Raw genomic sequence first — 26,135 nt, 5'->3', positions numbered from 1 at the left:
GCACTCTGTTGTTTTTAAATACATGTTACAAAACACAAATCAAAGATCATTGATCTGACTGGGATTGAACGCAGAACCCTATGATTGGGAGCTAGCTGTTTAACCATTCAGCTATCCTTAGTCTTTTTGTTCCTAGATTTTGGGCCCCAATAACATATATAATTGAGAACCTTTAAACTATCATACAAAAGATTTATTCCTCTGACTAGATCTTTACTACCTTCAGAGTGACCTGACTGGGATTTGAACCCAGAACCCTTTGATTGGGAGCTAGCTGCTTTAACCATTCAGCTATCTGTGGTCTTCTTGAAAGGAGATTTCTGTCCCCAATGACATATTTAGTTGAGAACCTGTCTCAGTAAACTATGATATAAAAGAGTAATTTCTCTGACTGGATCTTTCCTAGTCACCAAACGATCTGACTGGGATTTGAACCCAGTCCCATTTGATTGGGCACTAGCTGCTTTGACCACTAAGCTATTCTTGGTCTTCTTGAAGCTAGATTTCGGGCCCCAATGACATATTTAATTGAGAACCTGTCTCACTAAATCACAATGATAGTGAAACAAAACACTAACTCCCTACTGGGATTTGAACCCAGTACCCCTTGCCTGGTGGCCAACAGTGTTAACCACTCAGCTATCCCAGGTCTTGCAGAACTAGATTCCAGGCCCTAATGACAAATATAATGGAGGACCCGTGTTAGTGAACTACGATGGAGGTGAACCAAAACTTTGGAGCTTTGTTAAGTTACTGATCAAGCAAATAGTCAATCATGACATTGCTGGTTTTACTGCTGTTGGGCAGCACACACACACAGAGTACTTACAAGCAGACACAGTGTGTAGACAGAAAAGGGAGAATGGACGCATTTTGGTGTAAAAAGTCAAGATAAAGGTGAAGTTATAACACTGAAACACCCTCAGGAAGAGCTGCTTTAAGACATGGCTAACTAGCTCGCAGCTAACACCCATCCACAGTGTTTCAGCTACTTCTAAATCACTAATCCTGGCCTCCATGGCGACAAATAAAGTAAGTTTTTTACAAGTAGCATTATCACTGGAGGACGAGGAATACCTAAACATGCTTCACTACACACCGTAGGAGGATACAATATCTCACCGCCGTCACAATGTAAACAAATGCCATGGGTGGATCTACACCTGACATCCACTGTAATGATACCAAGTGCAAGAGCGTATCTAGTCGATACTACTATGATTACATCGATATTTTTTATCGTCACAAAATCTTTTTTCCTTTTTTTTGTAAATGTATATTATGTTTATAAAGTCAGTAAATATGTCCCTGGACACATGAGGACTTTGAAAATGACCAATGTATGATCCTGTAACTACTTGGTATCAGATCGATACCTAAATGTGTGGTATCATCCAAAACTAATGTAAAGTATCAAAGAAGAGAAGAATAAGTGATTATTACATTTGAACAAAAGTGTAGATAGAAAATGTTGAAACAGAAAATAAGCAGATTTTAACAGCAAATGAACAAGTAGATTAATAATCAATTTTTGCAGTTTGTCCCTCATAATGTGTATAAAATAATAGGTGTATAAATGACACAATATGTTAATGCATACGTCAGCAGACTAATTAGGAGTCTTTGTTTGTTTACTTATTACTAAAAGACAAGTTGTCTAGTATGTTCACTATTTTATTTGAGGACTAAATGACAATAATAAACATATGTTTCATGTACACTAAATGTTTTGTTCAAATGAAGCCAATAATGCAATTTTTTGTGGTACCCTTTTTTTAGAAAAGTATCAAAATACATTTTGGTACCGGTACTGTTACGTAAGACGAAGGGGGAAGGAGACGGTACGACAGCAGGAGGTCTAGCTCAACGGGTTTTATTTGAGCTTGATGATTACGTCGGGTGTGTATGCTACTATGTGTGTGGATGCAGGGCTATGTGTAGAAGTTAACCAAATATAAGTTACCAGAGGTTATTGTAAGTGTGTGTTGGTTGTGGCAGCAAAGAAGTCCAGAGGGGCGAAGCAAAAGAGGTTCGTGATCCGAGCGAGGTCCGTGGGGGCAGGAGAGAGGCGTCCAGAAGTCCAGGTCCGAGTGCGGAGGTCGAGGAAGGCAGTCAGAGTCCAGGGGGAAGATCGGCAGGTGAGGCGCACGGCTCACTGCGGAGACACGGAGGTACTGTGGGAACAGGAGATGCCATTTTTAGGTTTTGTAGGGACTCCTGATGACGTTTTGAGACATCTCCTACAACTACAGCACCAGAATTGTACTGTTGAAGCAAGTCCGTTTTTTGGCATTTTTACGACATTTTAGCAAAAAATGTTTTTCTTAAAAAATGCATTTTCTTACATTTACGGGTTTAGTCGGGACTCCTGATGACGTTTTGAGACATCTCCTACAACTACAGCACCAGAATTGTACTGCTGAAGCAAGTCTGTTTTTTGAATTTTTTTTTGTAAAAAAAAAGTTTTCCCAAAAAAAGCATTTTATGCCATTTTTAGGTTTTGTAGGGACTCCTGATGACGTTTTGAGACATCTCCTACAACTACAGCACCAGAATTGTGCTGCTGAAGCAAGTCCGTTTTTTTGAATTTTTTTTACGACATTTTGAAAAATATTTTTTTTCCGTAAAATATGCATTTTCTTGTAATTTCTTCCATTTTCGGGTTTAGTCGGGACTCCTGATGACGTTTTGAGACATCTCCTACAACTACAGCACCAGAATTGTGCTGCTGAAGCAAGTCCGTTTTTTGGAATTTTTACGACAGGGTCCCCCCTTACGACATTTTAGCAAAAAATGTTTTTCTTAAAAAATGCATTTTCTTCTAATTTCTTCCATTTTCGGGTTTAGTCGGGACTCCTGATGACGTTTTGAGACATCTCCTACAACTACAGCACCAGAATTGTACTGTTGAAGCAAGTCCGTTTTTTGGCATTTTTACGACAGGGTCCCCCCTTACGACATTTTAGCAAAAAATGTTTTTCTTAAAAAATGCATTTTCTTCCATTTTCTTACATTTACGGGTTTAGTAGGGACTCCTGATGACGTTTTGAGACATCTCCTACAACTACAGCACCAGAATTGTGCTGCTGAAGCAAGTCCGTTTTTTGGAAAAAATTTTTGTAAAAAAAAAGTTTTCCCAAAAAAAGCATTTTATGCCATTTTTAGGTTTTGTAGGGACTCCTGATGATGTTTTAAGACATCTCCTACAACTACAGCACCAGAATTGTGCTGCTGAAGCAAGTCCGTTTTTTTGAATTTTTTTTACGACATTTTGCAAAATATTTTTTTTCCGTAAAATATGCATTTTCTTGTAATTTCTTCCATTTTCGGGTTTAGTCGGGACTCCTGATGACGTTTTGAGACATCTCCTACAACTACAGCACCAGAATTGTGCTGCTGAAGCAAGTCCGTTTTTTGGAATTTTTACGACAGGGTCCCCCCTTACGACATTTTAGCAAAAAATGTTTTTCTTAAAAAATGCATTTTCTTCTAATTTCTTCCATTTTCGGGTTTAGTCGGGACTCCTGATGACGTTTTGAGACATCTCCTACAACTACAGCACCAGAATTGTACTGTTGAAGCAAGTCCGTTTTTTGGCATTTTTACGACAGGGTCCCCCCTTACGACATTTTAGCAAAAAATGTTTTTCTTAAAAAATGCATTTTCTTACATTTTCTTACATTTACGGGTTTAGTCGGGACTCCTGATGACGTTTTGAGACATCTCCTACAACTACAGCACCAGAATTGTGCTGCTGAAGCAAGTCCGTTTTTTGGAAAAAAATTTTGTAAAAAAAAAGTTTTCCCAAAAAAAGCATTTTATGCCATTTTTAGGTTTTGTAGGGACTCCTGATGACGTTTTGAGACATCTCCTACAACTACAGCACCAGAATTGTGCTGCTGAAGCATGTCCGTTTTTTTGAATTTTTTTTACGACATTTTGCAAAATATTTTTTTCCGTAAAATATGCATTTTCTTCTAATTTCTTCCATTTTCGGGTTTAGTCGGGACTCCTGATGACGTTTTGAGACATCTCCTACAACTACAGCACCAGAATTGTGCTGCTGAAGCAAGTCTGTTTTTTGAATTTTTTTTTGTAAAAAAAAAGTTTTCCCAAAAAAAGCATTTTATGCCATTTTTAGGTTTTGTAGGGACTCCTGATGATGTTTTAAGACATCTCCTACAACTACAGCACCAGAATTGTGCTGCTGAAGCAAGTCCGTTTTTTGGCATTTTTACGACAGGGTCCCCCCTTACGACATTTTAGCAAAAAATGTTTTTCTTAAAAAATGCATTTTCTTACATTTTCTTACATTTACGGGTTTAGTCGGGACTCCTGATGACGTTTTGAGACATCTCCTACAACTACAGCACCAGAATTGTACTGCTGAAGCAAGTCCGTTTTTTGGCATTTTTACGACAGGGTCCCCCCTTACGACATTTTAGCAAAAAATGTTTTTCTTAAAAAATGCATTTTCTTACATTTTCTTACATTTACGGGTTTAGTCGGGACTCCTGATGACGTTTTGAGACATCTCCTACAACTACAGCACCAGAATTGTGCTGCTGAAGCAAGTCCGTTTTTTTGAATTTTTTTTACGACATTTTGCAAAATATTTTTTTTCCGTAAAATATGCATTTTCTTCTAATTTCTTCCATTTTCGGGTTTAGTCGGGACACCTGATGACGTTTTGAGACATCTCCTACAACTACAGCACCAGAATTGTGCTGCTGAAGCAAGTCCGTTTTTTGGCATTTTTACGACAGGGTCCCCCCTTACGACATTTTAGCAAAAAATGTTTTTCTTAAAAAATGCATTTTCTTCCATTTTCTTACATTTACGGGTTTAGTCGGGACTCCTGATGACGTTTTGAGACATCTCCTACAACTACAGCACCAGAATTGTGCTGCTGAAGCAAGTCCGTTTTTTGGAAAAATTTTTGGTAAAAAAAAAGTTTTCCCAAAAAAAGCATTTTATGCCATTTTTAGGTTTTGTAGGGACTCCTGATGATGTTTTAAGACATCTCCTACAACTACAGCACCAGAATTGTGCTGCTGAAGCAAGTCCGTTTTTTTGAATTTTTTTTACGACATTTTGCAAAATATTTTTTTTCCGTAAAATATGCATTTTCTTGTAATTTCTTCCATTTTCGGGTTTAGTCGGGACTCCTGATGACGTTTTGAGACATCTCCTACAACTACAGCACCAGAATTGTGCTGCTGAAGCAAGTCCGTTTTTTGGAATTTTTACGACAGGGTCCCCCCTTACGACATTTTAGCAAAAAATGTTTTTCTTAAAAAATGCATTTTCTTCTAATTTCTTCCATTTTCGGGTTTAGTCGGGACTCCTGATGACGTTTTGAGACATCTCCTACAACTACAGCACCAGAATTGTACTGTTGAAGCAAGTCCGTTTTTTGGCATTTTTACGACAGGGTCCCCCCTTACGACATTTTAGCAAAAAATGTTTTTCTTAAAAAATGCATTTTCTTCCATTTTCTTACATTTACGGGTTTAGTCGGGACTCCTGATGACGTTTTGAGACATCTCCTACAACTACAGCACCAGAATTGTGCTGCTGAAGCAAGTCCGTTTTTTGGAAAAATTTTTTGTAAAAAAAAAGTTTTCCCAAAAAAAGCATTTTATGCCATTTTTAGGTTTTGTAGGGACTCCTGATGATGTTTTAAGACATCTCCTACAACTACAGCACCAGAATTGTGCTGCTGAAGCAAGTCCGTTTTTTTGAATTTTTTTTACGACATTTTGCAAAATATTTTTTTTCCGTAAAATATGCATTTTCTTGTAATTTCTTCCATTTTCGGGTTTAGTCGGGACTCCTGATGACGTTTTGAGACATCTCCTACAACTACAGCACCAGAATTGTGCTGCTGAAGCAAGTCCGTTTTTTGGAATTTTTACGACAGGGTCCCCCCTTACGACATTTTAGCAAAAAATGTTTTTCTTAAAAAATGCATTTTCTTCTAATTTCTTCCATTTTCGGGTTTAGTCGGGACTCCTGATGACGTTTTGAGACATCTCCTACAACTACAGCACCAGAATTGTACTGTTGAAGCAAGTCCGTTTTTTGGCATTTTTACGACAGGGTCCCCCCTTACGACATTTTAGCAAAAAATGTTTTTCTTAAAAAATGCATTTTCTTCCATTTTCTTACATTTACGGGTTTAGTCGGGACTCCTGATGACGTTTTGAGACATCTCCTACAACTACAGCACCAGAATTGTGCTGCTGAAGCAAGTCCGTTTTTTGGAAAAAAATTTTGTAAAAAAAAAGTTTTCCCAAAAAAAGCATTTTATGCCATTTTTAGGTTTTGTAGGGACTCCTGATGACGTTTTGAGACATCTCCTACAACTACAGCACCAGAATTGTGCTGCTGAAGCATGTCCGTTTTTTTGAATTTTTTTTACGACATTTTGCAAAATATTTTTTTCCGTAAAATATGCATTTTCTTCTAATTTCTTCCATTTTCGGGTTTAGTCGGGACTCCTGATGACGTTTTGAGACATCTCCTACAACTACAGCACCAGAATTGTGCTGCTGAAGCAAGTCTGTTTTTTGAATTTTTTTTTGTAAAAAAAAAGTTTTCCCAAAAAAAGCATTTTATGCCATTTTTAGGTTTTGTAGGGACTCCTGATGATGTTTTAAGACATCTCCTACAACTACAGCACCAGAATTGTGCTGCTGAAGCAAGTCCGTTTTTTGGCATTTTTACGACAGGGTCCCCCCTTACGACATTTTAGCAAAAAATGTTTTTCTTAAAAAATGCATTTTCTTACATTTTCTTACATTTACGGGTTTAGTCGGGACTCCTGATGACGTTTTGAGACATCTCCTACAACTACAGCACCAGAATTGTACTGCTGAAGCAAGTCCGTTTTTTGGCATTTTTACGACAGGGTCCCCCCTTACGACATTTTAGCAAAAAATGTTTTTCTTAAAAAATGCATTTTCTTACATTTTCTTACATTTACGGGTTTAGTCGGGACTCCTGATGACGTTTTGAGACATCTCCTACAACTACAGCACCAGAATTGTGCTGCTGAAGCAAGTCCGTTTTTTTGAATTTTTTTTACGACATTTTGCAAAATATTTTTTTTCCGTAAAATATGCATTTTCTTCTAATTTCTTCCATTTTCGGGTTTAGTCGGGACACCTGATGACGTTTTGAGACATCTCCTACAACTACAGCACCAGAATTGTGCTGCTGAAGCAAGTCCGTTTTTTGGCATTTTTACGACAGGGTCCCCCCTTACGACATTTTAGCAAAAAATGTTTTTCTTAAAAAATGCATTTTCTTCCATTTTCTTACATTTACGGGTTTAGTCGGGACTCCTGATGACGTTTTGAGACATCTCCTACAACTACAGCACCAGAATTGTGCTGCTGAAGCAAGTCCGTTTTTTGGAAAAATTTTTGGTAAAAAAAAAGTTTTCCCAAAAAAAGCATTTTATGCCATTTTTAGGTTTTGTAGGGACTCCTGATGATGTTTTAAGACATCTCCTACAACTACAGCACCAGAATTGTGCTGCTGAAGCAAGTCCGTTTTTTTGAATTTTTTTTACGACATTTTGCAAAATATTTTTTTTCCGTAAAATATGCATTTTCTTGTAATTTCTTCCATTTTCGGGTTTAGTCGGGACTCCTGATGACGTTTTGAGACATCTCCTACAACTACAGCACCAGAATTGTGCTGCTGAAGCAAGTCCGTTTTTTGGAATTTTTACGACAGGGTCCCCCCTTACGACATTTTAGCAAAAAATGTTTTTCTTAAAAAATGCATTTTCTTCTAATTTCTTCCATTTTCGGGTTTAGTCGGGACTCCTGATGACGTTTTGAGACATCTCCTACAACTACAGCACCAGAATTGTACTGTTGAAGCAAGTCCGTTTTTTGGCATTTTTACGACAGGGTCCCCCCTTACGACATTTTAGCAAAAAATGTTTTTCTTAAAAAATGCATTTTCTTCCATTTTCTTACATTTACGGGTTTAGTCGGGACTCCTGATGACGTTTTGAGACATCTCCTACAACTACAGCACCAGAATTGTGCTGCTGAAGCAAGTCCGTTTTTTGGAAAAAATTTTTGTAAAAAAAAAGTTTTCCCAAAAAAAGCATTTTATGCCATTTTTAGGTTTTGTAGGGACTCCTGATGATGTTTTAAGACATCTCCTACAACTACAGCACCAGAATTGTGCTGCTGAAGCAAGTCCGTTTTTTTGAATTTTTTTTACGACATTTTGCAAAATATTTTTTTTCCGTAAAATATGCATTTTCTTGTAATTTCTTCCATTTTCGGGTTTAGTCGGGACTCCTGATGACGTTTTGAGACATCTCCTACAACTACAGCACCAGAATTGTGCTGCTGAAGCAAGTCCGTTTTTTGGAATTTTTACGACAGGGTCCCCCCTTACGACATTTTAGCAAAAAATGTTTTTCTTAAAAAATGCATTTTCTTCTAATTTCTTCCATTTTCGGGTTTAGTCGGGACTCCTGATGACGTTTTGAGACATCTCCTACAACTACAGCACCAGAATTGTACTGTTGAAGCAAGTCCGTTTTTTGGCATTTTTACGACAGGGTCCCCCCTTACGACATTTTAGCAAAAAATGTTTTTCTTAAAAAATGCATTTTCTTCCATTTTCTTACATTTACGGGTTTAGTCGGGACTCCTGATGACGTTTTGAGACATCTCCTACAACTACAGCACCAGAATTGTGCTGCTGAAGCAAGTCCGTTTTTTGGAAAAAAATTTTGTAAAAAAAAAGTTTTCCCAAAAAAAGCATTTTATGCCATTTTTAGGTTTTGTAGGGACTCCTGATGACGTTTTGAGACATCTCCTACAACTACAGCACCAGAATTGTGCTGCTGAAGCATGTCCGTTTTTTTGAATTTTTTTTACGACATTTTGCAAAATATTTTTTTCCGTAAAATATGCATTTTCTTCTAATTTCTTCCATTTTCGGGTTTAGTCGGGACTCCTGATGACGTTTTGAGACATCTCCTACAACTACAGCACCAGAATTGTGCTGCTGAAGCAAGTCTGTTTTTTGAATTTTTTTTTGTAAAAAAAAAGTTTTCCCAAAAAAAGCATTTTATGCCATTTTTAGGTTTTGTAGGGACTCCTGATGATGTTTTAAGACATCTCCTACAACTACAGCACCAGAATTGTGCTGCTGAAGCAAGTCCGTTTTTTGGCATTTTTACGACAGGGTCCCCCCTTACGACATTTTAGCAAAAAATGTTTTTCTTAAAAAATGCATTTTCTTACATTTTCTTACATTTACGGGTTTAGTCGGGACTCCTGATGACGTTTTGAGACATCTCCTACAACTACAGCACCAGAATTGTACTGCTGAAGCAAGTCCGTTTTTTGGCATTTTTACGACAGGGTCCCCCCTTACGACATTTTAGCAAAAAATGTTTTTCTTAAAAAATGCATTTTCTTACATTTTCTTACATTTACGGGTTTAGTCGGGACTCCTGATGACGTTTTGAGACATCTCCTACAACTACAGCACCAGAATTGTGCTGCTGAAGCAAGTCCGTTTTTTTGAATTTTTTTTACGACATTTTGCAAAATATTTTTTTTCCGTAAAATATGCATTTTCTTCTAATTTCTTCCATTTTCGGGTTTAGTCGGGACACCTGATGACGTTTTGAGACATCTCCTACAACTACAGCACCAGAATTGTGCTGCTGAAGCAAGTCCGTTTTTTGGCATTTTTACGACAGGGTCCCCCCTTACGACATTTTAGCAAAAAATGTTTTTCTTAAAAAATGCATTTTCTTCCATTTTCTTACATTTACGGGTTTAGTCGGGACTCCTGATGACGTTTTGAGACATCTCCTACAACTACAGCACCAGAATTGTGCTGCTGAAGCAAGTCCGTTTTTTGGAAAAATTTTTGGTAAAAAAAAAGTTTTCCCAAAAAAAGCATTTTATGCCATTTTTAGGTTTTGTAGGGACTCCTGATGATGTTTTAAGACATCTCCTACAACTACAGCACCAGAATTGTGCTGCTGAAGCAAGTCCGTTTTTTTGAATTTTTTTTACGACATTTTGCAAAATATTTTTTTTCCGTAAAATATGCATTTTCTTGTAATTTCTTCCATTTTCGGGTTTAGTCGGGACTCCTGATGACGTTTTGAGACATCTCCTACAACTACAGCACCAGAATTGTGCTGCTGAAGCAAGTCCGTTTTTTGGAATTTTTACGACAGGGTCCCCCCTTACGACATTTTAGCAAAAAATGTTTTTCTTAAAAAATGCATTTTCTTCTAATTTCTTCCATTTTCGGGTTTAGTCGGGACTCCTGATGACGTTTTGAGACATCTCCTACAACTACAGCACCAGAATTGTACTGTTGAAGCAAGTCCGTTTTTTGGCATTTTTACGACAGGGTCCCCCCTTACGACATTTTAGCAAAAAATGTTTTTCTTAAAAAATGCATTTTCTTCCATTTTCTTACATTTACGGGTTTAGTCGGGACTCCTGATGACGTTTTGAGACATCTCCTACAACTACAGCACCAGAATTGTGCTGCTGAAGCAAGTCCGTTTTTTGGAAAAAATTTTTGTAAAAAAAAAGTTTTCCCAAAAAAAGCATTTTATGCCATTTTTAGGTTTTGTAGGGACTCCTGATGATGTTTTAAGACATCTCCTACAACTACAGCACCAGAATTGTGCTGCTGAAGCAAGTCCGTTTTTTTGAATTTTTTTTACGACATTTTGCAAAATATTTTTTTTCCGTAAAATATGCATTTTCTTGTAATTTCTTCCATTTTCGGGTTTAGTCGGGACTCCTGATGACGTTTTGAGACATCTCCTACAACTACAGCACCAGAATTGTGCTGCTGAAGCAAGTCCGTTTTTTGGAATTTTTACGACAGGGTCCCCCCTTACGACATTTTAGCAAAAAATGTTTTTCTTAAAAAATGCATTTTCTTCTAATTTCTTCCATTTTCGGGTTTAGTCGGGACTCCTGATGACGTTTTGAGACATCTCCTACAACTACAGCACCAGAATTGTACTGTTGAAGCAAGTCCGTTTTTTGGCATTTTTACGACAGGGTCCCCCCTTACGACATTTTAGCAAAAAATGTTTTTCTTAAAAAATGCATTTTCTTACATTTTCTTACATTTACGGGTTTAGTCGGGACTCCTGATGACGTTTTGAGACATCTCCTACAACTACAGCACCAGAATTGTGCTGCTGAAGCAAGTCCGTTTTTTGGAAAAAAATTTTGTAAAAAAAAAGTTTTCCCAAAAAAAGCATTTTATGCCATTTTTAGGTTTTGTAGGGACTCCTGATGACGTTTTGAGACATCTCCTACAACTACAGCACCAGAATTGTGCTGCTGAAGCATGTCCGTTTTTTTGAATTTTTTTTACGACATTTTGCAAAATATTTTTTTCCGTAAAATATGCATTTTCTTCTAATTTCTTCCATTTTCGGGTTTAGTCGGGACTCCTGATGACGTTTTGAGACATCTCCTACAACTACAGCACCAGAATTGTGCTGCTGAAGCAAGTCTGTTTTTTGAATTTTTTTTTGTAAAAAAAAAGTTTTCCCAAAAAAAGCATTTTATGCCATTTTTAGGTTTTGTAGGGACTCCTGATGATGTTTTAAGACATCTCCTACAACTACAGCACCAGAATTGTGCTGCTGAAGCAAGTCCGTTTTTTGGCATTTTTACGACAGGGTCCCCCCTTACGACATTTTAGCAAAAAATGTTTTTCTTAAAAAATGCATTTTCTTACATTTTCTTACATTTACGGGTTTAGTCGGGACTCCTGATGACGTTTTGAGACATCTCCTACAACTACAGCACCAGAATTGTACTGCTGAAGCAAGTCCGTTTTTTGGCATTTTTACGACAGGGTCCCCCCTTACGACATTTTAGCAAAAAATGTTTTTCTTAAAAAATGCATTTTCTTACATTTTCTTACATTTACGGGTTTAGTCGGGACTCCTGATGACGTTTTGAGACATCTCCTACAACTACAGCACCAGAATTGTGCTGCTGAAGCAAGTCCGTTTTTTTGAATTTTTTTTACGACATTTTGCAAAATATTTTTTTTCCGTAAAATATGCATTTTCTTCTAATTTCTTCCATTTTCGGGTTTAGTCGGGACACCTGATGACGTTTTGAGACATCTCCTACAACTACAGCACCAGAATTGTGCTGCTGAAGCAAGTCCGTTTTTTGGCATTTTTACGACAGGGTCCCCCCTTACGACATTTTAGCAAAAAATGTTTTTCTTAAAAAATGCATTTTCTTACATTTTCTTACATTTACGGGTTTAGTCGGGACTCCTGATGACGTTTTGAGACATCTCCTACAACTACAGCACCAGAATTGTGCTGCTGAAGCAAGTCCGTTTTTTGGAAAAAAATTTTGTAAAAAAAAAGGTTTCCCAAAAAAAGCATTTTATGCCATTTTTAGGTTTTGTAGGGACTCCTGATGACGTTTTGAGACATCTCCTACAACTACAGCACCAGAATTGTGCTGCTGAAGCAAGTCCGTTTTTTTGAATTTTTTTTACGACATTTTGCAAAATATTTTTTTTCCGTAAAATATGCATTTTCTTCTAATTTCTTCCATTTTCGGGTTTAGTCGGGACACCTGATGACGTTTTGAGACATCTCCTACAACTACAGCACCAGAATTGTGCTGCTGAAGCAAGTCCGTTTTTTGGCATTTTTACGACAGGGTCCCCCCTTACGACATTTTAGCAAAAAATGTTTTTCTTAAAAAATGCATTTTCTTACATTTTCTTACATTTACGGGTTTAGTCGGGACTCCTGATGACGTTTTGAGACATCTCCTACAACTACAGCACCAGAATTGTGCTGCTGAAGCAAGTCCGTTTTTTGGAAAAAAATTTTGTAAAAAAAAAGGTTTCCCAAAAAAAGCATTTTATGCCATTTTTAGGTTTTGTAGGGACTCCTGATGACGTTTTGAGAAATCTCCTACAACTACAGCACCAGAATTGTACTGCTGAAGCATGTCCGTTTTTTTGAATTTTTTTTACGACATTTTGCAAAATATTTTTTTCCGTAAAATATGCATTTTCTTCTAATTTCTTCCATTTTCGGGTTTAGTCGGGACTCCTGATGACGTTTTGAGACATCTCCTACAACTACAGCACCAGAATTGTGCTGCTGAAGCAAGTCCGTTTTTTGGCATTTTTACGACAGGGACGACATTTTAGCAAAAATTGTTTTTCTTAAAAAATGCATTTTCTTACATTAACGGGTTTAGTCGGGACTCCTGATGACATTTTGAGACATCTCCTACAACTACAGCACCAGAATTGTGCTGCTGAAGCAAGTCCGTTTTTTTGAATTTTTTTTGCGAAAAAAAGGTTTCCCAAAAAAAGCATTTTCTGCCAATTTCGGGATTTGTCGGGACTCCTGATGACCTTTTTTAGACATCTCCCACAACTACAGCACCAGAATTGTGCTGCTGAAGCAAGTCCGTTTTTTGGAATTTTTTGTAAGGGTCCCCCCTTACGACATTTTAGCAAAACATTTTTTTTTGTAATTTAGTGTTAAAAAGGTAATAATGTACTGTACTGTACATATTAATTTGCCACCGCCATCATCACCACCGTGCACCTACATTATGCGAGGGTGCTCTCGGTCCATTTGAACTTTTAATAGGATCCAAAGTGCACGACCTTTGACTGAACATCACACTGTGAAATTGGATTGTGGACTTTTTTGATGTTATTATCAAATCACACAGCATGTGAGAGTTAGCAGGCACACTTCCACTTTTCCCACTGCTCTATATCTAAGGGTGACCAGATCCCAATTCAGCAGGGGCCTCGTGTTATGTTGTGCTTATGCACAAAAACCTGGCGTACGTCCTTTTTTCCATGGTAAAGATGAAAGGTATCGAGACCGAACTTGACGTTGAATTGTGCGCTGTTTCACTCCAGGTTCGTTCTTCACATACTCACATTTGCTTTGCCGACATTTCAACAATGTAAAATAGATCGCGGCGAGGACACACAATGCACTTTTTGGCCAATGCGTTTACCGTCATTTCCGGACTATAAGGCGCATTTAAAATCCTTTTTTATTTCTCAGTGCGCCTAATGTAATGAACAAGTTTGGTTGAGCTTACCCACCTCGAGGCTATTTTATTTGGTACATGGTGTAATTATAAGTGTGAGCAGTAGATGGCAGTCAAACATAAGAGATACGTGTAGCCTGCACTATGATGGCTTTTAATTAAACAACAGCAACATTTTAAATGTTCCGTTGAAAATATAGAACATTAGACACGGCGCTCAAAAATCTATCAAAATGTTTTAGCAGGACTTTGGTCAGCTATGAAGCCGCACCGCTTGAAGGATTGTCGGCGCATTAAACATACCACTATTATTATGGTGTGTGTATAAGGTAAGACATTATCTGGCGTTTTGTTTCGCAATATTATGCAACTTTTCTTAACTTCTGGTACCTGCTGATCTGTATTTGGGATCTGCATGAGTCCTGAAAAATTGTGTGTCCGCCTTTGTAGTTAATAAGCTTCTTCTTTTTCTCTATCTTCTTGTTATGTGACATTCATCCTCCGCTGTTGCCATTTCTAATATAAAGTAGTGTCAAGTTCTCACTTATATCTGTCAGTAAACTTGCCATGAAAGCGCTAAAACATACCGGTGTAGTGAGTTTACATTATTCACCCAAGGAAGTTTAGTTATTAGAGAGTTCCGGTTGAACGGTTTTTCACGGGACACATTTCCGGTGTGGTTGTTTCCGGATGAGGAGATGCTGCTGCATTATTGATTTGATTTGATTTCGTGTAGACCGCAATATGACTCAAGTAAACAACACCAACATTGTATATGCTCCATTGAAAATATAGAACATTACACACGGCGCTCAAAAATCTATCAAAATGTTTTAGTAGGACTTTGGTCAGCTATGAAACTGCACCGCTTGATGGATTGTACTGTGCTTCAACATAGGAGTATTATTATGGTGTGTGTATAAGGTAAGACATATTTTCTGGTGTTTTGTTTCGCAATATTATGCAAAAGAAACTTTTCTTACCTTCTGGTACCTGAAAATTTGTGCAGGTCCGCCTTTGTAGTCCGTGCCGACACCGTAGTCGATAAGCTTCTTCTTTTTCTCCACCTTCTTGTTATGGGACATCCATCCTCTGCTGTTGCCATTTCTAATAAAAAGCAGTGTAAAGTTATTACTTATTTCAGTCAGTAAACTCGCCATGAAAGCCCTAAAACATACCGGTGTAGTGAGTTACCATTATTCACCCAAGGAACTTTAGTTATTAGAGTTCTGGTCGGACGGTTTTTCACGGGACACATTTCTGGTGTTGTTGTTTCTGGATGAGGAGATGCTGCTCCGTTATTGATTGAAGTAAAGTCTGAATGTCATTAAAACAGTTAGCTCCATCTTTTGACACTTCACAACAAAGATGACGGGGAGAAGACGCTGCCGAAGGTGAGCCACGTAAATAAGAGCGCCCACAAAACGGCGCACCCGGAAGCGGCTTGAAGATGATGTGTAAAACATCATCTATGCAACATTTTGAGCAAAGAACCACCATTACATGTTATGTAGACCCCAAGGAAGTATTTTACATTTAGAAAAATATATATATATTATGACTCCTTTAATGCGCCTTATAATCCGGTGCGCCTTATATATGAAAAAAAGATCAAAAATAGACCATTCATCGGCAGTGCTCCTTATAATCCGGTGTGCCCTATGGTCCGGAAAATACAGTAATGCTTTATATCAATATTTGTGAGGATGTTTACCAATTTATCTAGGCCAGAGGTGTCAAAGTCATTTTAGATCGGGGGCCACATTGAGAAAAATCTACTCCCAAGTGGGCCGGACTGGTAAAATCACGGCACGATAACTTCAAAATAAAGACAACTTCAGATTGTTTTCTTTGTTTAAAAATAGAATTTCTCAAAAATAAACAAATCATGTTGTTTTTTTACACTTACATGTTGCAGTTAATAGTGTTCTACCTTTAATTGTCGTTATTTATACTTTCTGAATAAATGACGTGATAATGTTCATCAGTCAACTCATTGGTGTTCATTTTCAATCTAACAAGATTAAAAAAAAAATATCAAAATCAAATTACAGGATGTTATTTATGTAGTTTGCTAATTTTCTTCGACTGTTGCACTAACATCATGTGTTTTATTTTTTTTGTACATCCTGTATGTAGCATCATCTACAAAGATACAAAGAATTGCCATTGCCACATCTAGTGGACACATTTAAAACAGCAGTTTCTTTCATAGAAACATTTCAGCTCATTTGTATACTTAGCAAATTCATCCGGATAGAACCTGTTCACGGGCCTGATCCGTTTCATCTCAGCGATCGTATTTGTCACGTTTCATGTGTCAGGTAAAGCGCAATGAATGACTCCGCTTCCTAGTGTAAGAGTGAGCTTTTATAAGTGTGCCATGACAGCAGACTCTCTAATCGGTGATTAAAAGAGCTGAAAAACAATCAAGTCTTCCAGAGATGGGCACAGTCTACACTACCTGCTGTCTGAGGCAAGTGCACAGCATCCTGCGTGACCAACAACACCCTGCTCCTCACCTGCGGCCCTCAGGTAGAAGGAACACGTGCCAGGACAACTTGCCAACAGCTCGTCTGTATCCTCAGGCAGTGACCCTCTCTCACATCCCACCCATGAACTGCAACGTCTAATTATCACTTCTATTGATCTGCCCTTTATACTGTACACTGCATCCGGAAAGTATTCACAGCGCTTCATTTTTTGCCACATTTTGCTATGTTACAGCCTTATTCTAAAATGGTATCAATTCATTTTCGTCCTCAAAACTCTGCGTTTCTGGGTGTTGTTGATAAATGCAACAACACCCAGAAACGCCGCTGGCTTCGCTCGGCCCGAGCTCATCTAAGATGGACTGATTGGTTGGAATCTGCGCTTTTGCATGATATACTAGTTACTACGGTAATCTTCTCAGAAAGCACGTCGTTTCAAAGTTGTATTTGTGTTGGTACTGCATCAAAAAGCGACATCAGTGTGTAAAGGATATCACCACATGGACTCAGGAACACTTCAGAAAACCACTGTCAGTAACTACAGTTGGTCGCTACATCTGTAAGTGCAAGTTAAAACTCTACAATGCAAAGCGAATGCCATTTATCAACAACACCCAGAAACGCCGCCGGCTTCGCTCGGCCCGAGCTCATCTAAGATGTACTGATGCAAACTGGAAAAGTGTTCTGTGGTCTGACAAGTCCACATTTCAAATTGTTTTTGGAAACTGTGGACGTCGTGTCCTCCGGTCCAAAGAGGAAAAGAACCATCCGGATTGTTCTAGGCGCAAAGTTGAAAACCCAGCGTCTGTAATTGTATGGAAAACTTGTTTTGTTTTGTTTTGTTTTTAATGTATGTTTTTATTGTTTTGTTTTTTAATGTATTATATTCTGTTTTTATATGTTTAAATGGATGTTAAGGTCTGCAATAAAGATTGATGATATGGGGGTGTATTAGTGGGTAACTTACACGTTTGTGAAGGCACCATTCATGCTGAAAGGTACATACAGGTTTTGGAGCAACAAAAGTTGCCATCCAAGCGACGTCTTTTTCATGGCCGCCCCTGCTTATTTCAGTAAGATATCGCCGAGCCACATTCTGCACGTGTTACAACAGCGTGGCTTGGTAGTAAAAGAGTGCGGGTACTAGACTGGCCTGCCTGTAGTACGAACTGTGCTCTGTAAATAAACTCGCCTTGCCGACCGTTTTCTGTCGTGGACAACGACAATTTCAATAAACTACAAGTTAAAAAAAAAGGCATGAACATTTCCCACTTTTGGGTATTGAAAAAATGTATCGAACGGCACCGCTCAAGTACCGATCCATACCAGACTGTGAATTTTGTGCATCGTTCGTGGCACCCTTTGTGTTTACGCATTTCATGGGTCAGGATTGCACCACCTAACTTATTTTTGCTACATGGTTACTATGCAGTGTGTGTGTTATTCACTATGACAATGACAATAAATGCATTGAACTGAATACAAATCATGTTAGAGTAAATGAATACTTCTCTGATTTGAGGGCGAAGGCTTGTTCATGTGTCCTGTGATGAACTGGCGGCCAGTCTCGGGTGTAGGCCGGGGGTCAGCAACCCGCGTCTCTTTAGCACCGCCCTCGTGGCTCCCTGGACCTCTTTCAGAGATGTGTGAAAATGGAAAAAGATGAAGAACATTTTGATTTGAATATATTTTCTGTAGGAGAACAAACATGACACCAACCTTCCTAATTGTTAGAAGTCCCACTGTTTATGTTAAACATGCTTCACTGATGAGAGGATTTAGCAAGCACTGTTTTGTCCTACTCATTTCAGCGATCCTTGAACTCATTGTTGTTTGTTTACATGTACAACTTTCTCCGACGCTGCCACAGAAAGACGTGTTTTATGCCACTTCTTCTTTGTCTCATTTTGTCCACCAAACGTTCTACGCTGTGCGCGAATGCACAAAAGGTGAGCTTTGTTGATGTTATTGACTTGTTGGAGTGCTAATCGGGCATATTTGGTCAGAGCATGACTGCAAGCTAATCAATGCTAACATGCTATTTAAGCTAGCTGTATGTACATATTGCATCATTATGACTCGTTTGTAGGAATATTTGAGCTCATTTAATTTCCTTTACTTATGTCCTCTGTGCATTTCATTTATATTTGCATGTCTCATGACACATTATCTGTACGTAATATTGGCTGCATTTCTGATAGTTGTTTGTGCGCCATGTTGTTCCAGACCACAGCAAACGTTACCCAGCTTGTAAAGATTGTAATAAATCCATTAGAAGACAGTCTGCCTTTTCCTTTAACTTGGACACACACATTTATACCTTTGACCCTTATGAGCCAGTCATTTCCAGAAGTTATCTCATCATGTGAGAAGCCTCCATTTAAATAACATATTATTATTTGATCTTAATAGATTCAAAATGAACACCAATGAGTTGACTGATGAACATTATCACATCATTTCATCAGAAAGTATACATATCGACAAATAAAGGTAGAATACTATTAACCGCAACATGTAAGTGTAAAAAAAACAACAACATTATGATTTGTACATTTTCAGAATGTGCTTGCTCTATTTTTAACAAAGAAAAAAACAAACAATCTGAAGTTGTCTTTATTTTTAAGTTATCGTGCCTTGATTTTACCAGTCCGGCCCACTTGGGAGTAGATTTTTGTCCATGTGGCCCCCGATCTAAAATGAGTTTGACACCTCTACATTAGAACTTAGGAATAATGGATTGGTAGGTTCATCGTAGCCAGCCTTGTGTATTATTCTAATGACCCTTTTTTCAAGTTGAATTATTGAGCCTGTGTTTGTTCTATAAACATTTCCCCAAAGTTCAACACAGTATGTTAGATATGGAAAAATAAAAGAATAATATAACTACAGCTGCAGCTATCGAATATTTTAGTAATCGAGTATTCTATCGAATATCCCGATCGATTAATCGAATAAATCATCATTTTGTTTAATTATACACGTTAAGATGTGCCCTCAATTATTGTGGTTGGCCTAATCGTCTTATTTCCTAAACGCCTGTTTTCATTATTGAAGGCTGACACGCACAGCTAAAAATGTGTATGTGCTAATAAAAACAGGTGCGCTCACAGCCCTATGTGCTGTGTGGTGTGACCGCATAAACAAAGTTCTTGTCTCTCGTGCGTTTTTGATGATTATCATACGGTGCCGTTTAAACGTTTTCTAAACTGGAGCGTACTTAAAAGAGCGGTGTCGTGCAGTGCAAGGGGGGGATGATCTGTGACGTAAACACGCTGTGCAACACCTAAACAGTCTGTGCGAAACGTGAGCTTTGACTACTGTTTAGTCAACCAGGCAAAATGCCGTAAAAAAATATATGTACGACACCTCGAGGCAGCAACAACTCCTCGAATGTATTTTGTAATCGAATTACTCAAGGAATCATGTGCAGATATTTCTTATTCAGCATGTGTCTTACTTTATATAAAGAATAGCAATGGATTTGGATGTTTTTAGAATAGAGTAGAAAGTACTTTATTGATCCCTCGGGGAAATTCAGCACCACAGTTCGCTCACAATAAAAATAAACACTAAGGTATTTTTTACATGTGAATAATATAAATACAGTCTATTATACAGCATTATTCACTTGTGAATAATATAAATACAGTCTATTATACACAGTGTTGGGTTAGTTACTGAAAACCAGTAACTAGTTACAGTTACTAGTTACTTTATTTCAAAAGCAACTCAGTTACTAACTCAGTTACTTACACCAAAAAGTAATGCGTTATTGTGAAAAGTAACTATTTAGTTACTTGTTTTTTTCTTCTTCTTTTTTTAAAGCTACCATTAATGCCCTTTAAGCCTTCATTTAAGTACTGTTATTGCACTGGAGAATAATACAATCTGTTGATCAGCGCTAGGAATTTTCAAAATGGGGTCCCAGGGACCCCATCAAGTCATAAAAATGGGGTCCTACAGTAAATTTTTGGGGTCCCACTTTTTGGTAAGTGTTTTGACAACAAAAAAGATAAACGTATGCATTATCCTGTTATATCTCACATTATATATTGTGTTTTGGAAAAAGGTTGTCATAAATGTTACTTAATTCATTAAAAAAAATAATAAAGAAAGAAAACAAATTTGTATACATATGTAAATGTATTCAGTTATAAACATTCATTCACTTTCTTCTTTCCTTCATGGATCTAAACTTTACCGCTGCTGGTAGTTTTTTCTATGTTTTTATTGAATAAGTTGTAGGTGTATTTATTTCAGTATAAAAGTGTAAAAAGTGTTTTGCTTGGGTCATGAAATGATGATAATGGTGTGCCAGGGCATACAAACATTTTATATTTAACGCTTAAATCTCTGGAGTCTACATCAACTTCAGATCTATCCCTCATTTCAAAATGTTTTAGTTATGTTGTTTTTTTGTCTGTTTGTTTTCCGCCCTTTTTTGTCAAACAAAACTATGTTTTTAATGGCAAACACACAAAATATGCAAAATCTTCCACCAAAAATATTTTTCAAAGTGGAATATTTGATGTGAAGTAATGGGAACCTTGGATAGGTCAATAATTCATAATAACATTGATTTTGATTCAATATTATGTTTTGAGCAATGACAGTTTGAAATAAATGGATTAATGTGGACCCCGATTTAAACAAGTTGAAAAACTTATTCGGGTGTTACCATTTAGTGGTCAATTGTACGGAATATGTACTGTACTGTGCAATCTATTAATAAAAGTCTCAATCAATCAATCCACTCCCTCGCTCTCTCTGTCCCTCCCTCACGAATGCTGCACGAATTAGTTTTGTTTTTAACCCCATCTTAACCCTGAACGTACATTGAAAATATACGCAACCCTGCCGGACATTTGAGGCATTTAAGAAACTCCGCCCGGACAGCCCCGCAAAAGAAGACACATGGTCAGTCTACAATATCTCCATGTTAAGAAACTCGGCTTCAGCTCCACCATGATGTCTTGTAAGTAAACACAGACACGCCCCCCCCCCACCCCTCTCCACACACACACACACACACACACACACACACACACACACACACACACACACACACACACACACACACACACACACACACACACACACACACACACACACACACACACACACACAGCGCCTCTTCTCTTGTCCCCGTTGTGACACAGGAAGAATGAAGTTAAGTTCAAGTTAAAGTACCAATGATTGTCACACACACACACACTAGGCGTGGTGAAATTTGTCCTCTGCATTTGAGCCATCCCCTTGGGGAGCAGTGGGCAGCAGCGGCGCCGCGCCCGGGAATCATTCAGAAGGACGACACTGCAACTCTCCAATAAAACACACTCAGATCTTCTGTTTTTAGCCGATACTACATAAGAAATGACATAAAATAACGCAGTAACGCATCATGTAGTAACGGTAACTGAGTTACTGAATATAAAAAATAAGGCGTTAGACTACTAGTTACTTTGTAACGCGTTAGTCCCAACACTGATTATACAGCATTATTCACATGTCAATAACATAAATACAGTCTATTATACAGCATCATTCACATTTGAATAATATAAATACATTTAAGCACAGTTAAGTATTGTTTTCCCTTTAACATCACAAATGAGTTTGACATTTGAAGTTAATTGCTGACATGAATGGACTTTTCCAGCATATTATGTGTGTATGACTTTCACCTGTGTAATAGAATGACTTCATGCAACTTTTCTCGGAGGACAATTGAACACTCACCTAGCGAAAATGCAAACTTCGTCGCTGCTCGGTGACCTTCGTCTAGCGGCAGAATGTCTCTCTCGTCGTGTTGATCTAAATGAGAAGGAATGAATGACATGTGAACAAATAACAGCGCTGACATGATAGGAGGCGTGTTAGCTAGCAAGCTGTTGTATTCTGATGACGTGCTAGCGTCACTTCCGCTGGGACGAGACCGGAGCGGTTAAAAAACGTGACTTTCATTTATAATAATTGAATGGTGTGTGTTCAAATAACCCTCCTCGGCCTTATAATTGTTACAAGTCGCGCTGTTGACATCTTTTCTTGGGAAATGGAGTCGACTCCAGGGGGTCTTTCCGCGGGCTCTGCCATATTGAAATATGACGTCACGACGCAACGTCATCACCACCCGGAAGTGTGGATCTTCTTCTTCTTCTTCTTTTGTTTTTATAGCAGGTTGGCAAGCAACCTTCTGGTGTGCATTACCGCCACCTACTGACATGGAGTGTGGAGCACTTCTAGAGATCACCTTAGCACAGACCTGGGCAAATGAACGTCCGGGGGCCACATGCGGCCCCTTAAGCTTTTCAATCTGAATAACATCATTCAAAGTTCAGTTAAAGTGCCAATGATTGTCACACACACACACACTAGGTGTGGCGAAATTATTCTCTGCATTTGAACCATCACCCTTGATCACCCCCAGGGAGGTGAGGGGAGCAGTGAGCAGCAGCGGTGGCCGCGCCCGGGAATCATTTTGGTGATTCAACCCCCAATTCCAACCCTTGATGCTGAGTGCCAAGCAGGGAGGTAATGGCTCCCATTTTTATATAATAAAATACATGAATAAATCTTATTCATACACTCTTAGTCATACACTCTTATTCATATACTCTTATTCATACACTCTTATTCATACATTCTTATTCATCCACTCTTATTCATATAATCTTATTCATACACTCTTAGTCATCCACTCTTATTCATACACTCTACTATTTAGTATTTTGTTTTTGTGTTTTCTGTAATCGTAAAGTATTTAGTATTTTGTTTTTGTGTTTTCTGATATTGTTTAATATTTAGTCTTTTGTTTTTGTGTTTCCTGAAATTTTAAAGTATTTAGTATTTAGTTTTTGTGTTTTCTGTAATTGTAAAGTATTTAGTCTTTTGGTTTTGGGTTTTCTGTAATTGTAAAGTTTTTAGTCTTTTATTTATTTTTATTTTTTAAAATTGTATTATTATTAATTATTTTTCTATGTTTTAATGAATTTATTAATCAATCCAACAAAACAATACACAGCAATACCTTAACAATGCAATCCAATTCCAAAACCAAACCCGACCCAGCAGCACTCAGAATAGCAATAAACAGAGCAACTGAGGACACATAAACATGACACGGAACAATCTAAAAGTAGTGAAACAAAAATTAATATTATCAGTACCAGCAGTATCAATATTAGTATCAACAGTATCAATATTAGTAACAATTTCAACATAGCAGTGATTAAAAGTCTTTTATTTTTGTGTTTTCTGTAATTGTAAAGTATTTAGTCTTTTATTTTTGTGTTTTCTGAAATTGTTAAATGTTTTTTTTCTTAAAAAAAAAAAAAAGACATTACTTTCTGTAATAGTTTATAAACAAGACCACTCGTACAAGTACAACTTAAAGAGTAGATCATTCCTAACATTTTCTATAGTCTCTTATTATCTATTAAACCTTAAAAATGAATTTTGATGTAACGAGTTTACATAATGTAAATAAAATAGAATTGAATACTCTTAGGCTTAAGGTTACGTTCACTCATGATGCCGTTTAAATATCCACATGGTGGGAATACAAAGATGCTGAATAGCTATATAGTTTGGTTTCTATATATATAGATGTAGCTCCAAATATATATGTGTTTTTTTTCTTTACAAAAGAAATAAACATAAAAGACATTAAAAAATAATAACTTTATATCTATAGAAATGGTCTAAAAGTGATGAAAAATTTGAAACGCTTAAAGTAAAAAATAAAAAAAATCATACATGACTTACTTTTTAGAGTTTGTCCTTTTTTCGACAAAAATAATAATGCATTAAAATCAGTGTTGTTTCTAATCACTGACCTAATAAAGGCTGTAATTACCTAATTTAAAGTATTCCACTTTGCAACTCACTTATTCAACTTTTGCATTTTTGGGGTTCTTCCCCCCATCATAAAATATGTTAAAAGAGCATAAAACCTTAAATGAATATTACGAATATATAAAAACTTTATATCTACAGATACTGTAGGTCCGAAACTGTTGAAAAAATTTAAAGCGTCAAATAATTAAATTTAAAAAAATACATTACCTTTAACACTTTTTTGAGCATGTCCATTATTCAGTTAAGGAGGGATAGTGTGAGTTTTTTTGGGGGAAAAATGTAATTGTTCCAAAAATGAGGCATAAAAATCAGTGTTATGAATTATTGACCTATTAAAAGGCTGTAATTATCTCATCTAAAGTATTCCACGTTGCAAATCGTTTTTGGAAATTATGCATAATTTATGTTTTTCCCATCATACATTTTTTTTTGTATTTTTAATTTAAAGCATTCAAAGTAAAAAAAAAAAAAAAAAAAAGCACTCAAAGTTAAAAAATACAAATAAAAATACGACTTACTTATAACACTTTTTTGAGCATGTCTGTTTTTCAGCTAAGGAGGGATAGTGTGAGTTTTGAGGGAGGAAAACTGTCAAATAGTAAGGTTATGAATTATTGACTTATTAAAGTAAGTAACTCATCTAAAGTATTTCACTTTACAACTTATGCTTTTTTTCCCCCATAATAAAAATGTTGTTTTTTTTACAAAAAGGAGCATAAAATATATATATATTTTTAATCATAAATATATATATTTTTTGTATGATGCGCCTCAAAGAGTGGCAGCACATCACAGTAGCGCCTTTGTTATAAAGTAAAAAATAAAAAAACAGTTAAAGTAGCAATGATAGTCACACACACACACTAGGTGTGGTGAAATTATTCTCTGCATTTGACCCATCACCCTTGATCACCCCCTGGGAGGTGAGGGGAGCAGTGAGCAGCAGCGGTGGCTGCGCCCGGGAGTCATTTTTGTTGATTTAACCCCCAATTCCAACCCTTGATGCTGAGTGCCAAGCAGGGAGGTAATGGCTCCCATTTTTATAGTCTTTGGTATGACTCGGGGGAGAGAGAGAGAGAGAGAGAGAGAGAGAGAGAGAAAGAGAGAGAGAGATAAATAATTGTACTTTATTTTTTGGTATTTTTCTCAACTTTTCTTGCTTTATTTTGATCACTTATCTGTTGTGTACTGAGAAGGGAAGGAGGCGACAAGCCAGGCTGAACTGCGGTTTACAAGGTTTACTGAAACCTTTGATGAGTGAGTGGAGTGTGTATGCTACTATGAGTGAATGGGTGTAGACCATGCGTAGAATGAAGGTTGGAAGTATTACCAGGGTGTGTTGGATGGATCTCTCGTGGAGTCAAGGGGGCAAGGCGAAGAGGCAGTCCGTAAGAAGGCGTGCAGTCGAGGGTAGGAGGGCGGCGGCGTAGTCCGTGTCCGAGCAGGGGTGGAGGGTGGAGGAAGGCAGGACGTGGTGAGGCAGGACACGATGACAGACGAGGGGGAAAACACTGCGGGAGACACAAGGGACATGAACTAGGCAAGAAGGAAGAGCACAGAGCAAGGAACGAGGGAGGGGATGCCAGACATGATGCTTACTGGGAAGATGAGCCACGTTCTGGCAAAGGTTCCTTGGACCCGCCGCTCCCTCTCATTAGGTCCAGGTGCGCTCATCCGTGATTGA

General features: G+C 37.6%; 1 protein-coding gene across 5 annotated transcripts in view; it reads right to left on the bottom strand.

Annotated features, from left to right (window-relative positions):
- Nucleotides 1–22,677, bottom strand: part of LOC133639708 (uncharacterized) — a 55,332-nt gene extending 32,655 nt beyond the window's left edge. Inside the window, exons 1-5 of one of the 5 annotated variants that reach the window (XM_062033261.1) lie at nucleotides 22,334–22,677; nucleotides 18,100–18,222; nucleotides 15,278–15,374; nucleotides 15,083–15,206; nucleotides 1,749–2,155 (exon numbers count right to left, since the gene is read on the bottom strand). In XM_062033261.1, the coding sequence (XP_061889245.1) occupies nucleotides 2,153–2,155; nucleotides 15,083–15,206; nucleotides 15,278–15,374; nucleotides 18,100–18,222; nucleotides 22,334–22,457 (471 nt within the window). In that variant the 5' untranslated portion in view covers nucleotides 22,458–22,677 and the 3' untranslated portion in view covers nucleotides 1,749–2,152. Of the gene's footprint in view, nucleotides 1–1,748; nucleotides 2,175–15,082; nucleotides 15,207–15,277; nucleotides 18,071–18,099; nucleotides 18,223–22,333 lie in introns of those variants that run through there. The other 4 variants (XM_062033260.1, XM_062033259.1, XR_009823842.1 and 1 more) reach the window with 4 other exon arrangements.
- Between the last annotated feature and the right edge of the window lie 3,458 nt (nucleotides 22,678–26,135).

Source organism: Entelurus aequoreus, linkage group LG22 (assembly GCF_033978785.1).
Source record: "Entelurus aequoreus isolate RoL-2023_Sb linkage group LG22, RoL_Eaeq_v1.1, whole genome shotgun sequence".
Classification (NCBI taxonomy): domain Eukaryota; kingdom Metazoa; phylum Chordata; class Actinopteri; order Syngnathiformes; family Syngnathidae; genus Entelurus; species Entelurus aequoreus.
Note: the sequence above shows the minus strand (reverse complement) of the source record. Positions and strands in the feature narration are given on the sequence as shown.